Source organism: Rhinichthys klamathensis, unplaced genomic scaffold (genome assembly GCF_029890125.1).
Source record: "Rhinichthys klamathensis goyatoka isolate OS25496 unplaced genomic scaffold, OSU_Roscu_1.1 h1tg000328l_1, whole genome shotgun sequence".
In the NCBI taxonomy this organism is placed as follows: domain Eukaryota; kingdom Metazoa; phylum Chordata; class Actinopteri; order Cypriniformes; family Leuciscidae; genus Rhinichthys; species Rhinichthys klamathensis.
The window spans coordinates 194,927-208,082 of NW_026606843.1; the positions used below are offsets into that span (position 1 = coordinate 194,927).

Below are 13,156 nucleotides of genomic sequence, written 5' to 3' on the forward strand. Positions count from 1 at the left end.
AGGTGCTCATTTGCACCTGTTTTAAAAAAATATTTCAATGCACTTATATATAAATATAAAAAATCAAGTGACCATGTGGTCATTTGACTTTAACTGTGTGCATGGCAAAGACCAGAGCAGGTGAACGCCAAATTTAGATGCATGTCTGTTGCTGTTTTGGGCCTGGAAAGGAGGGCTCTCAAGTTCAGATTGGGTGCAGCTGAAGTACTGGCACAGCAGTGCGAGACGCGTGATTTCACAGGAACTGTATTTCATAAGGTGAGATTAGAGCCTTTGTTTACTGTTCGGTGAAGCGTGAATGATTCATTGGAAGTGGTGGACGAAGTGTCGGTTGTGCATGCCCTAGTTCAGCATTTCTTTGAAACGAACGCAAAGTTCGTTTCTAGCTGTGTATAAATGTTGAAGTCCTCCTGTGAGAAGTAAAAATGTAAATGTTTCTGTGAAAACAACTCCCTTGAAAAAGGCAGACGAATCGAATTCCTTTCAACTACAGCAGAAGCGTCTTTCTGGAAACTGACTGGTCACTTCAACCTTTCTATTACATGGCTAAAGTGTCATATGAAAGCATTCTGAGAATTAGAACAATATACTTGACATCAAAGATGACTTATAACACATAATCAGAACAATACATGTAAAAACATTCTATAACTCTGCACATGTTTACATAAAAGCTTTTATTTACCTCCAGGACAATGGATGGATCAGATGAGGAAGATGAGCTTCTTGACGCTGCAATCCAACTGAGCATTCAGGAATCGTGGAAAGACATCGCCTCCCTCGGAAGGTGTGATGTTCACATAAGAAGTTGCCTTTTGGAATCTTGAAATAAAAGCAAATATCTTTGACAATGTTTTTACCAACTACTTTTTCCATCCTGCACATAAATCCAGTGTGGAACATCAAAAGATCTTGGATGCAATATTCCGAGGTGAAATTTCCCTCCAGAATTTATGCTTGCTGTAATTCAGTTAGGTTGAATGGAAAATACACATCAAAAAGTAGATTTTATTTGGGTCAATTATAATTAGCTACGTTGCTAAGTGCAAGGTCATTTCATCTGGCCCCACAGGAGATCTCTTTGCTCTGCAGGAGCTGTCCGATTATCCTGCTGCATTCACTGAGATGGATACCAAGGGGTGGTACCCAATTCATAGGGCTGCTGTCCAGCAGTCTGTGCAGGTGCTGGAGATGGTACTTTATGGTGAGCTAGAGTAGAAAGTTCACTGTTGTAGTTTTCAACTTTTATACATTTCAATAAACACGAAAAAAAAAAACCTTTAAGTACATTTTAGACACAATACCGCAAGTTACTCTGACCATTTTTACTTTGCCAGTGAAAATATTTCCAAACAAAGCCACAGATTTAACCGTTGCATGTTTCGGAGCAACATAGAGTAGGATACGTCTACATTAATTGGGATTAATAAAATGGTATTTTCTTTTTAAAATGCTTTCTGTCCACACTAGCGTTTTCAAGCATTATCCAAAAGTTTCTCGTTCACACTGAAACATTGGAAAACGCTAAAATAAACTTACTGCGTATGCGTACGACGTAATAAAAGCTTAATGAGATGATACCGAGAGACTGATAAAGTTCTCACGTTATTCTTCTAGCACAATCATTTTATTGTGTGCAATATATCCCACCATTTACTGGTGCGTCCAGGTTGCACTCAATCGACATTCCATGTACAGTCTAAAACACCTCAATAAATGTTTACATATAGTAAAGTAAATTTTGCGAGTAAATTCATCTTTGCAGGAACATAATATGAAGATTCATACAAAGTAATATTTATCTTTAGCAAAACTGTGAAAGTGAACAACACATAGCAGAAACATACCGGAATGAACATGGCTTTCTATTGGTAGCCTACAATTTGTGTTATATGACTAAACATGCATTATCGTTTTCAGATACCTCCATTTTCACAGTTCAGGCCACATTTATACTCCAGGTCTTGATGCCCAATTCTGATTTGCTAACTAGGCTATATCCAATTTTTTTGGCGACCAGCACTTCTGTGAACGGAGAAAAACAGAATAAAACATACTCGGTTCTCTCTAGAAGAGGGAACGAGTACTGGTAATATCTTACGCTAGGGGAAAACCTCTTTTCCACGTGATATTGAAGCCAAAAATGATCCTTAATTTTGAATTAATGTAAAACGCGTTGCGGCAGCATGCAGACATAGGCAAGACGGCTCGCGTGCCTATTGGCTGTCCTGCGGCAACTGCAGCAGCCTATCGAGAGAGGCCCTTGGTGACGTCAGATCCAATGGGGGCGCTTCGCGCCCACTACGTCACCTCCCGCTAAAGCGGGCGTGGCCTGGGCCTATAAATATTGCTCGATGGGCTGATATAATCTGGTTTTCCATCGCCGAAGCGAACCAGAGCGTGTTGCAGGCACGGCAAAGATACGCAGTACTCGTTCCCTCTTCTAGATAATAATATCTTACGCTAGGGGAACACAGTGTAAAACGCCGTGCATCCTGGGATCCAACACCAAAGTCCCAAGGGCAGGTGCCCGGGGCTCATATAGTGCATAATCACCAGAGACTCACAAAGAGTCTGAGAAAAGAGGCTAGAAGCGTCATTCCCAATAAGTTAGCGTCCTAAGGGAGCTAATCACATCAACACTGTTCCACACAGACAGGGTGAAAATGTTCGGCTTGAACTGGGTAACGGTATGGGTCTTACTTTTGCCCATGGAGTTATTTTATCGATCAGCGAGCGGTGCTCAAGCGGTTGTAGTATTCTGAGCCGAAGCAACGGGGCAGACAATACTGATTTTTAGACCGAAAGTAGTTTAACCTGTAAGGCGGGAACCTCTAGGTTATAAAACCTTATAAATGTAGACGGGGAGGCCCAGCCTGCCGCTATATAGATATCCTGCAAGGTATTCCGCTAGACCAAGCCCACGACGAGGCCATGCCTCTTGTGGAGTGCGCTCTAACACCTAAAGGACACTTCAAGCCTTTAGACGTGTTTGCCAGCGCTATGGCATCAACTATCCATCTGGATAGGGTCTGTTTCGATGCGGCTAGTCCATTAGCACGTCCGCTGATCGAAACGAAGAGCTGCTCAGTCTGTCTGAAAACAGACGAGCGAGACACATAAGCTCTTAATGCCCTGACTGGGCAAAGGAAGCTCGCGTCCTTTTCCTCGTTGTAAACCGGCAGGGCAGACAGGGAAATAACCTGAGCCCTAAACGGTGTGTTGAGGGATTTAGGCACGTATCCGTGTCTTGGTTTGAGTATGACTTTCGAGTCATTTGGCCCAAATTCCATACACGTAGCGCTTACTGAGAGCGCTTGTAAATCCCCTATGCGCTTCACTGAAGCAAGAGCCATAAGAAACACTGTCTTGAACGACAGATGTTTCATGTCTGACAAATGGATTGGCTCGAACGGGGCACCTTTCATGGCTTCCAAAACCGTGGAAAGGTCCCACATGGGGACTGAGGGGGGTCTGGGAGGATTCAGCCTCTTAGCTCCTTTAAGGAAGCGGATTGTCGCGGGTTTTGTAAACGCTGCTATGGCTGCCACATAAACTTTGAGCGTGGATGGGGTTCTGCCCTTATCCAGTAGCTCTTGAAGGAAGGAGAGAACTTCCGTAACCCCACAGTCTAGGGGTGAAAAGCCTCGAGCTTTGCACCAGCCAGAAAACACAGACCAATTTGAGGAATAGAGTCGTCTAGTAGACGGCGCTCTAGCCTGCGTGATCGTGTTTAACACTCCCTCCGGGAGGTTTGCGGGTACCCGTTGATGGCCCATGTGTGCAGGGACCACAGCTCCGGGCAAGGATGCCAAATCGAGCCCTTGGCCTGAGAGAGGAGGTCTTTCCTCGTTGGTATTGGCCATGGGGCAGTTCTTGTCAGCTGCATCAGAACTGGGAACCAAGCCTGGTTTTTCCAGAGCAGAGCCACAAGTAGCACTGAGCATCCATTTTCCCTGATTCGTTACAATACCTGAGGCAGGAGCGAGACGGGGGGAAAAGCATAGAGTGGGCAGCAGGGCCAGACGTGGACCAGCGCATCCCTGCTCTTGGTGAAAAACTTCGGACAGTGAGCGTTTTCTTGGGACGCAAACAGGTCTACCTGCGCTCTGCCGAATGTCTCCCACAGCAGTAGGACCGTCTGCGGGTGCAGAGACCATTCTCCTGCTGGAACATTGTTTCTGGACAGTCTGTCTGGTCCCAATTTCAGGTGACCAGGCACATGTGCTGCTCTCAATGAGCGCAGATTGTGCTGAGCCCAGACCAGGAGGCGTTCCGTCAGCCTGTAAAGGTTTCGGGTCCTGACGCCACCCTGGCGATTTATGTAGGCCACCACTGACATGTTGTCCGAGCGGACCAAGACGTGGTGACCTTTTATTCGGGGACAAAAACGCCTCAGCGCATTGTTGACTGCCATCATTTCTAGACAGTTTATGTGTAGGAGCTTCTCCCGTTCTGACCACTGGCCAAAGTACGGTCTGCCCTCGAGCAGCGCTCCCCATCCCGAGGTGAAGGCGTCCGTGGACACCACCTTCACACTCGAGGAAGTCCCCAGGTTTATACCTGACTGATACCAGTCGATTGCTCTCCAAGGTTTCAGAGCTGAGACGCATTTCTGATCGACCTTGGGGTGAAACAGACCGGAGGCCCATGCGCAAGGTGGTACTCGCGCTTTTAGCCATAACTGCAGCGGGCGTATGCGAAGCAGACCCAACTGGAGTACTGATGATGCTGAGGACATGAGGCACAGCATTTTTTGAAACCTTTTGAGCGGGACTATAGTGCCGCAGCGGAAGGATTTCGTGATGTGCTGAATGTTCAGTCTGCGCTCTGGCGACAGTCGCGCTGTCATAGACAGCGAGTCCAGTTCTATGCCCAGAAAAGATATTCTCTGACTGGGAGACAGCGAACTTTTTGCCCAATTGACTTTAAGACCTAGATTCTCGAGATGTTCGAGTAATATGGTCCTGTGTTCTATGAGCTCTGAGTGTGATCGAGCTAGAATCAGCCAATTGTCCAAGTAGTTCAAATCTCGCATGCCCCGAAGTTTTTAGGGGTGCGAGAGCCGCGTCCATGCACATTGTAAATGTCCGGGGTGCTAGAGACAGGCCGAACAGTAGGACTGTGTATTGATATGCCTGGCCCTCGAAGGCGAATCTCAAGAATCGCCTGTGACTTGACGCTATTTGTATTTGGAAATACGCGTCCTTCAGATCTATTGACATAAACCAGTCCCCTTGGCAAATCTGCGTGAGGATTTTCCTGGTTGTGAGCATTCTGAACTGGTATTTCACAAGCACTTTGTTCAGTTGTCTTAGATCTAGAATGGGTCTGAGACCCCCGTCTTTTTTTGGTACCAGAAAATATCTGCTGTATAGGCTGCCTTCGCTCTGAGCTTGAGATAAAGGCTCTATTGCCCCTTTGCTCAATAGTTTCGCTATTTCAGCTCGAAGTAGATGAGCTACTTCGGTTGTACCGTAGTTTCGACTCGCGCCATGTAGCGGCGGGGACGTCGAGGGAACTGCAGCGAATAGCCTCTTTTTATAGTGTTCAGCACCCATTCTGATACCTCGGGAAGCATTTCCCACGCATTTGCATGAATAGCTAGGGGTAGAATGAGATCTGGGCTCTGGCCGCAACATAGTGGCGACCGGAGAGCTTCGGTGTGCTGTAACGTGAACGCTGTGCTTGCAGCGTTTGAGGCGGGGGGCGCGCCGATCACGGCGGGCAGCCTGGTCGCGCTCGACTCCCTTATGGCAGTTTGCTGAGAGAGAGCGAGCGGGGCGAACCCTGTGGGGCTTAACATGTCTGTGAGTGAATGTGGGCGCGGGTCAGCGGGCACATTTACTGCACTAAAAACACTGTCGGCATTAGCTGACTGTATGTGTGTTGGTTTCGTTTTTACAGAAACCATGGGACATGCAGTGTGTAGTGTTTGTGGGCTCTGGGTTGTGGGCACATTCACTACATTTAAAGGATTAGTTCACTTTTTAAAAAACTTTTGCTGATAATTTACTCACCCCCATGTCATCCAAGATGTCCATGTCTTTCTTTCTTCAGTCGAAAAGAAATTAATGTTTTTGATGAAAACATTCCAGGATTTTTGTCCATATAATGGACTTCAATGGTAGCCAAACGGTTCAAGGTCTAAATGACCGTTTCAATGCAGCTTCAAAGGGATTTAAACGATACCAGACGATGAATAAGGGTCTTATCTAGCGAAACGATCGGTCATTTCAAAAATAAATAAAAAAGTTAAAGAGTCATTGACTCGAAAAAAGATTCGTTCATTTTGATGAACGAGTTCGAACAGGAGAGTTCGCAAGGCGAGCATTTGAGCTTATAAAACTTTAACTTTTTTATTTATTTTTGAAATGACAGATCGTTTCTCTAGATAAGACCCTTATTCATCGTCTGGTATCGTTTAAAGCCTTTTGAAGCTGCACTGAAACGGTCATTTAGACCTTGAACCGTTTGGCTACCATTGAAGTCCATTATATGGATAAAAATCCTGGAATGTTTTCATCAAAAACATTAATTTCTTTTCGACTGAAGAAAGAAAGACATGGACATCTTGGATGACATGGGGGTGAGTAAATTATCAGCAAAAGTTTTTTTAAAAGTGAACTAATCCTTTAATGCACAACCGACAAAACCGAGTCGATTTTATTTGTGCGAGCCCTGTACTGTGGCGGGCAGTGTTTGTGTGTAGTAATGAACACTGGGCTGTGGGTATTTTTATTACACTCATAACACCATCGGCTGTGGCCGGAATACCAGAAATTAAACCGTTTATGTGATTTATCTGGGTCGCCGTGGAAACAGCATTTGTGTGCAGGCAAGCGGGCCGTGGTACCGGATTGTTTACTGCAAAATACTCTGGAACAGTCGCATTTTCTAGAACTGAGACTTAAACCGCGGCGAGACTTAAACACAGTCGTTTTCCTAGGAGGGCTAGGAAGACTTTGAGGCCTCGGGCTTTATCTCAATCTTTTGCCGGGGCCCACGCGGAGGGGGGCGGCGGCCGGCAGAGCGAGAGCGTGGTCTCTGGTCCCGGGCTTGACGGCGCTGTGAAGCGGCGGCGGGCGGAGGCTGTGGCTGGGAGCTTCGAGCAGACGGCTGTTTTGGGCGATCTGCTGCGAAGCTAGAGCACTTTGGTAAGAAGTGCTTCATAGCCTGTGACACAGTGTTAATTTTGTCAGCAAATTTTGATTTAGTTTTAGTCTTAGTCTTTTGACTAAAATGCCATTTAGTTTTAGTCATATTTTAGTCATCTGAATTGTTTTAGTTTTAGTCTAGTTTTAGTCGACGAAATACAATAACATTTTAGTCGACTAAATCTACAGTAGATTTAGTCGACTAAAATATAATGGGTTTAGTTCAATTGTAAGGCGTTAATTTAGAATTTCTCTAAAATTTCCAAACCCATATACTCCCGGAGAAAACATCTATTAACCTATTAATATGAATGATTTTTAAGTTTGAACATGCAATACAGATACAGATTTAACTGCTGTTACTTAAAAAATATCTTAAAATGAAATAAAACCACTTTTCCTAAAGTACAACACAGTCTTCTTTACAATGAATGATATATTCATTCCTTATAACTACTTACACATCATTCTTTATTCTTTCAAGCAGACATATTTATTTGTATGAATTAAATATAATTAATCCTTATTAAAGCTATTAACAAACAGTGAATGCTTTTCTCTTTTTCTTTTGTTGCTTGATCAAAATTAAGGACACGGACTGCATTAGGTTTATTGCCACTGTCACTTTAAGACGTCGGATCATGTCCAATGACATGCGGATACAATTGCACTGATGCACATCCGATACACTCACAGTTTAAGACATAACCAGCATAGTTTACATGCTTATGTAACATGCGAGTATGTAACATGCTTTTACATGTTACATACTCTCCAAAAAGGACATTTAGACATACTGTTGTGTATTTCTCCATTCAGACACGAAAGAGAGCTCAATTCAGTAGCCTACTCGCGCGCTGTAGGTGTATTGTGTCTATGGCTGGACGCTTCGGTCGTGTGTGCGCACAGAAAACCGCACCGAATAGAGCTCTTTTTTGCATCGTCACTCTTATTCAGAGATCTATATGTCTGCCCTACTCATTCTCCCAGACGTTCACATTTTTTAACGTTTTATGACCGCGGGGTAGATCACGTTACAGTAGCCTACAAATGTGCGCATCTACCAGACACGCAGGACATCAGTTCTGACGGATCGCTTCCCAAATCGTCACTATCTAACATTTTCGTCTAGTTTTTATTCGTTGACGAAAATGTCAATAGATTTTCGTCATAGTCTTTGTCATTCAAAACTAGGTTTTATTTAGTTATCGTCTCGTTTTCGTCTGTGAAAAAATGTCGTTGACGAATAATTTTCGTCGTTATTTTCGTCAACGAAATTAACACTGCTGTGACATCTTCTGAACCTCAGCGAATCTATCCGCAAAATCTTTGACGGATGATCCAAAGAGGCCAGCTGGGGAGATGTGCGCGTCGAGGAACGCGGAGCGCTCCGAGTCCGGCATCTCAGATAACGTCAGCCATAGGTGTCTCTCAGCAACGGTGAGAGAAGCCATGTTCTGTCCAATGGCCTGTGCAGCGGATTTCGCGGCGCGAAGAGCCAGGTCAGTAGCGCTCCTCAAATCCGGCACGCTGAAAGCTTCCGGTCCTTCCTGATCCAGTTTTCGGAGAAGGTCGGCTTGGAAGATCTGCAGTACGGCCATCGAGTGTAATGCCGATACAGCCTGCCCAGCGGCGGAATATGCGCGGCTGTGCATAGCGGAAGTAGTGCAGCAAGCTTTAGTATGTAGCGCCGTCTTAGCTCGCCGTCCAGCAGAGGGCGGGCAAAGATGGGCCGCTACAGCTTCTTCTACTGGAGGAAGAGAGTGGTATCCTCTGTCTTTAGCACCGTCCACCACGGAGAATGCTGCTGAGACAGAGGTACGCGGTCCCTTTGCAGGAAACATCCATCTAGTCGGTTGTGCGTGGGCTGTGCGGGCGCCGCCCACTCAAGGCCGAGGCTCGCCACGGCCTGTGAGAGCAGACGCATCAGCTCGGATTCGATACTGGCCCGTTTCCCTGACGACTCGCGGGCAGAGGGGGGAGGTCCACAGAGCTCGCCCAATCCTCACTGTCCGACGCCAGGATAGAGCAGTTGGCCTCCTCTACAGATGCAGCTTTCTCGTCGGTCCATAATTGCGGAAGCGGCGGCGGACGGCGGCCATTGTCCATCAGTGAGCGACTCGAGTGAAGCTGGTGAAGCTGGCGGGCGAACCGGCGAGCTTTCACGGGCTGGAGAAGGCTCGGGGACCCGCTCAGTACGGTGCTTTTTACGGCGCGGCACTATAGAGGGCGGAAGTGCAGACTCGGAGAAAAATGCCAGGTGAGTCCTCAGAGTCACCATGGCAATAGCTCGCAATGATGGCAGCCGCCGTCAGCGAGCGCTAGAGCTGCATAATCCTTACCCAGGCAGGAAACGCAGATGAAATGGCGGTCCCCGTCGCTGAGTGCGGCTCGGCACGAGCCACAGGAACGAGGCATCTTTAAAAAGACGCTGCTCTTTTAGATAGAGAGAGAGTGTGAGTCGGATATAAAATCACCGATGCTATAATATCGGAATCCATGTGGTTTTTTACTGCTTACATGTTCACAGATCATATCCGATCTGTGCCAGATTAGAATCGGAATTGGGTCACTTGAACCATGCAATGTAAATGCGGCCAAAAACAGCTTTTTCAAATTTATACACTTCGGAGAGCATCTACAAGGGGCATCTCAGTTTTAGCAGGCCAACAATGCTGACTCAGTGTGGATGGAAGGCAAAACCTAGAGGTAAAAGATGCATCAGTTTTGACGTAGCCTGAATTGGTTGAGTAAATAATTTAATGACTCAATCATAAGTCACTTGTTTCGTTCCTGAATGAATCATATTATTTGAACAAATCATTTGAGTGAATGATTCAGTAACTCATTGACAGTGACAGTGTCGTTACTGAATTAACAAAAAAGACTGTTTCAAATTCAAGTTTTAAGTCAGATTTATTCATATACTCAGTGGTTTGGTTGAAAAGCTTCTTACAGGTTGAGTTTAGAGGAGGAAACCGCAGATGGAGAGACACCACTGATTTTGGCGACTCAATCTGGGCTGGTGGAGATTGTTAGGACACTGCTTGAGCATGGAGCTTCACCTAATAGGATCAACAGCAAAAATGAATCTCCTTTATTATTGGGTAGGTTCTTAATTGCAATTTATATAGTGTCTTTAGTGCATTTGTAATAAGTTCCTGTTTTGTTTTGGAGCTGTAAGAACAGACTCATTTGAAATCGCCTTTACACTTATATCACGAGGAGCATCGGTGAACCAAGCCTGCCCTAAAAAGTGGACGGCCATTCATGAGGCAGCCAAGGTGGGGTGTACCGACATACTTACGCTCCTGTTGCAACATGGAGGAAACGTTTCGGAGACAGACGAGAATGGAGTGACGCCCATGGGAATTGCCGCAGAGTACGCACAAGCCGAAGCGCTGGACATCCTTATTCACTACGGTAATACTGGTATTTCTAAGAAAAAAACAGAGGATGTTACTAGATATTCACAAAGGAAGAATGCAGTTACACCATTATACATATAACTTTTTAAACTATTAAACTAAGAGAATGATATCCTCCGCAACAACAGGTGGCGATGTTAATGCTCAGGCACCAAATGGAGATAGTGTGCTATTTGACGCTGCTGGTTCTGGGAATCCTGACTGCATTGAGCTTTTACTTCAACATGGGGCCGATCCTAATGTCGCCAGTCTTTCCTTGCAGCTTCCCATCCACTGTGCCGCATACAAAGGGCATTACCTGTAAGTTCAAAGAAATATGCTACTACTTTGCTAGTTATGTCACCCCTGATCTCGAACTAAAGTTATATTGAACTTTAGAACTGGAAGCCGACTAGAGACAGGACTAGCATTGAATGTTTTGTCTGGAGACAACAAATCTAATCAGAATTCAATACATTTCACTGTATATACTACTGCTTACCACTAGAGGTTTTGACCTCTAACCCAGTGGTTCAACCCTGATCAAACTCACCTGCCTGTAACTTTCTAGTAATCCTGAAGACCTTGATTAGCTTGTTCAGGTGTGTTTGATTAGGGTTGGGCTTAGCTCTGCAAGAAAGTGGATCTCAAGGGCCAGAATCGAGAACCGCTACGCTAACCCTATGTAATAAATGTTGATGAGTAACTGTCCCACCATTCTAATTTTCTTCAGAATTTTTTTTAAATCAAGTTGTACAATCTCTTTCCAGTGCCTTGAGAATGTTAATCCCAGTAACCACAAAGAGAGCACTCCATCTCTCAGGCCAGAGCCCAATTCATGCAGCTGCAGATGGAGGCTATGTCCGATGTCTGGAGCTCCTGGTGGACAAAGGTTTCGACGTCAATGCACTTCTAGACACGCATATTTCTGATAACTATGGGGACATGCGAAAGACCTCCTTGTACTTTGCGGTCTCCAATGGAGATGTGACCGGCACCCAGTTGCTGTTAAATGCCGGAGCCAAAACGGACCTGGATCCTCTGCGCTGCCTCCTAGTGGCTGTAAGAGCTGGGAGGTACGAGATTGTCAGGATTCTCCTTGCCAGCCAAGCAGATGTGAACTGTTACTTCACAGAGATCAATGACACAGTGTTTCCCACTGCCTTACAATACTGCCTGAGGGATGAGATGATGATGCGAATGCTGTTAAATGGTGGTTATGATGCAGAGAAATGCTTCTGTTGTCCTCATGATACAACATGGGGTCACTCCTCAGAACACACCAGTGAGAAGATTCCAGTAAGTTCACCACTAATGTCTCTGTTCCAAGACCTAGCAAGTTGCCAATGTATGCGCACTCCAAACGTTTGTTCCAAAAGTAAAAGTTCAAATCAACCCAAGACAGTGGACAAAGTGTTTTTTGTAAGTGTATAATCATTGAATACTTAAAAATCTAATTAAAATATTTCACACGATATATGCTACTTAAGATTGTGACATTAGCTTAGCAACATGCTGATAGCAAACTATTCAAATGAATTGTGAGTTAAATCTCTTGCACACTTTTACGAGCTATTTTCTAAAAAGCATTCCAAATATTTTCCAATATTTGTATTTTTATACTACTAAAGATTATTTGGAAAATTAACAACAAGCAGTAGAATAACAAAGTAATTCACTAGGTTTTGGAACAGAGCTGATGTATTTTAAGCTAACTTACCTCTGATGGAAATTTGTTTTCATCTGTATATGTGGCCTATGTATCTTTACTTCTATCTCTATCCTCTGTCGCATGTAGTTATGTGATTTCATCAGCGTCTCTTGGCTAGTACAGTTCTCTGCAAGAGCTGTGCGGGTTCTCCTCGACTATGTCAATCATGTTCCCATTTGCTCCAAGCTGAAAATGGTTCTAAAGAAACATAAAGAGTGGGCTCAAATTACAGAAATTTTGGGTGAGCAGTATAAATAGTTCTAGCATGGACACTTAAACTCCACTTACAAAAATATGAATGTATAGCATTAGATAACAAAATTCAAACTTACAGTAATTAAAACTATGTTTTCTCATGGATGTATTCCCAGGGAGTCCTCGTTCACTGCAACACCTATGCAGACTAGTCATCAGGAGAGAGATGACCCCACGAAGGCTGGGCGACCCGAAGTTCATAAACTCGGGTCCTTTTCCACCAGGACTGAAAAGCTACTTGATGTACAAAGAATATGATTTGTATGGAAGAATCATGTGTCAGTAGTGACGGTCTCTTCTCAAGGTAAACGTTAAGGAGGAAGCACTTTGAATTTTATTCAGAAATTAACAAGGTTGACATGACCAGATGTTTCGCTAGTTGTCCATCATGAGATCAAACACACTTAAAAGTATGAGTGTTAAGTGTTTTTAACACTTCACACTACAACGTGAATTTTGCATCACTTCAAAATGACTTTGCCTCCAAAGGAATGTCTTGGTGCTGTTTGTGCAATAAAATAATGTTCTAACGGTTGACAAAAACATGTTTATATCAGAAAAAAATAAAAAGGTTGATGCCTGTTCAATGAATTCAGACTGCTTTCTACTTGGTGCCACATACAAGT

At 44.6% G+C, this 13,156-nt stretch overlaps 1 protein-coding gene across 4 annotated transcripts; it reads left to right on the plus strand.

The window, feature by feature from the left end:
- The first annotated feature begins 695 nt into the window (after positions 1-695).
- On the plus strand, positions 696-13,121 carry LOC130105761 (ankyrin repeat and SOCS box protein 15-like). Of its 4 annotated transcripts, none has more exons than XM_056271916.1 (9): positions 696-787; positions 894-931; positions 1,073-1,204; positions 10,106-10,264; positions 10,335-10,580; positions 10,714-10,885; positions 11,335-11,863; positions 12,363-12,516; positions 12,647-13,121. In XM_056271916.1, the coding sequence occupies exons 1-9, from the start codon at positions 696-698 to the stop codon at positions 12,814-12,816; spliced, it is 1,692 nt and encodes a 563-aa protein (XP_056127891.1). In that variant the 3' UTR covers positions 12,817-13,121. The 4 variants fall into 4 exon arrangements, with proteins under 4 accessions (XP_056127891.1, XP_056127892.1, XP_056127895.1 ...); XM_056271917.1 differs by having other exon boundaries at positions 10,386-10,580; XM_056271920.1 differs by having other exon boundaries at positions 699-787; positions 1,093-1,204.
- The last annotated feature ends 35 nt before the right edge of the window (positions 13,122-13,156 follow it).

Coding starts and splice junctions, on each gene's coding strand:
- LOC130105761 (XM_056271916.1), top strand. CDS start 696: ATGGATGGATCAGATGAGGAAGATGAGCTTCTTGACGCTGCAATCCAA. Junction 10,265..10,334: donor TGAATCTCCTTTATTATTGG/GTAGGTTCTTAA, acceptor TTTGTTTTGGAG/CTGTAAGAACAGACTCATTT. Junction 12,517..12,646: donor TCAAATTACAGAAATTTTGG/GTGAGCAGTATA, acceptor ATGTATTCCCAG/GGAGTCCTCGTTCACTGCAA.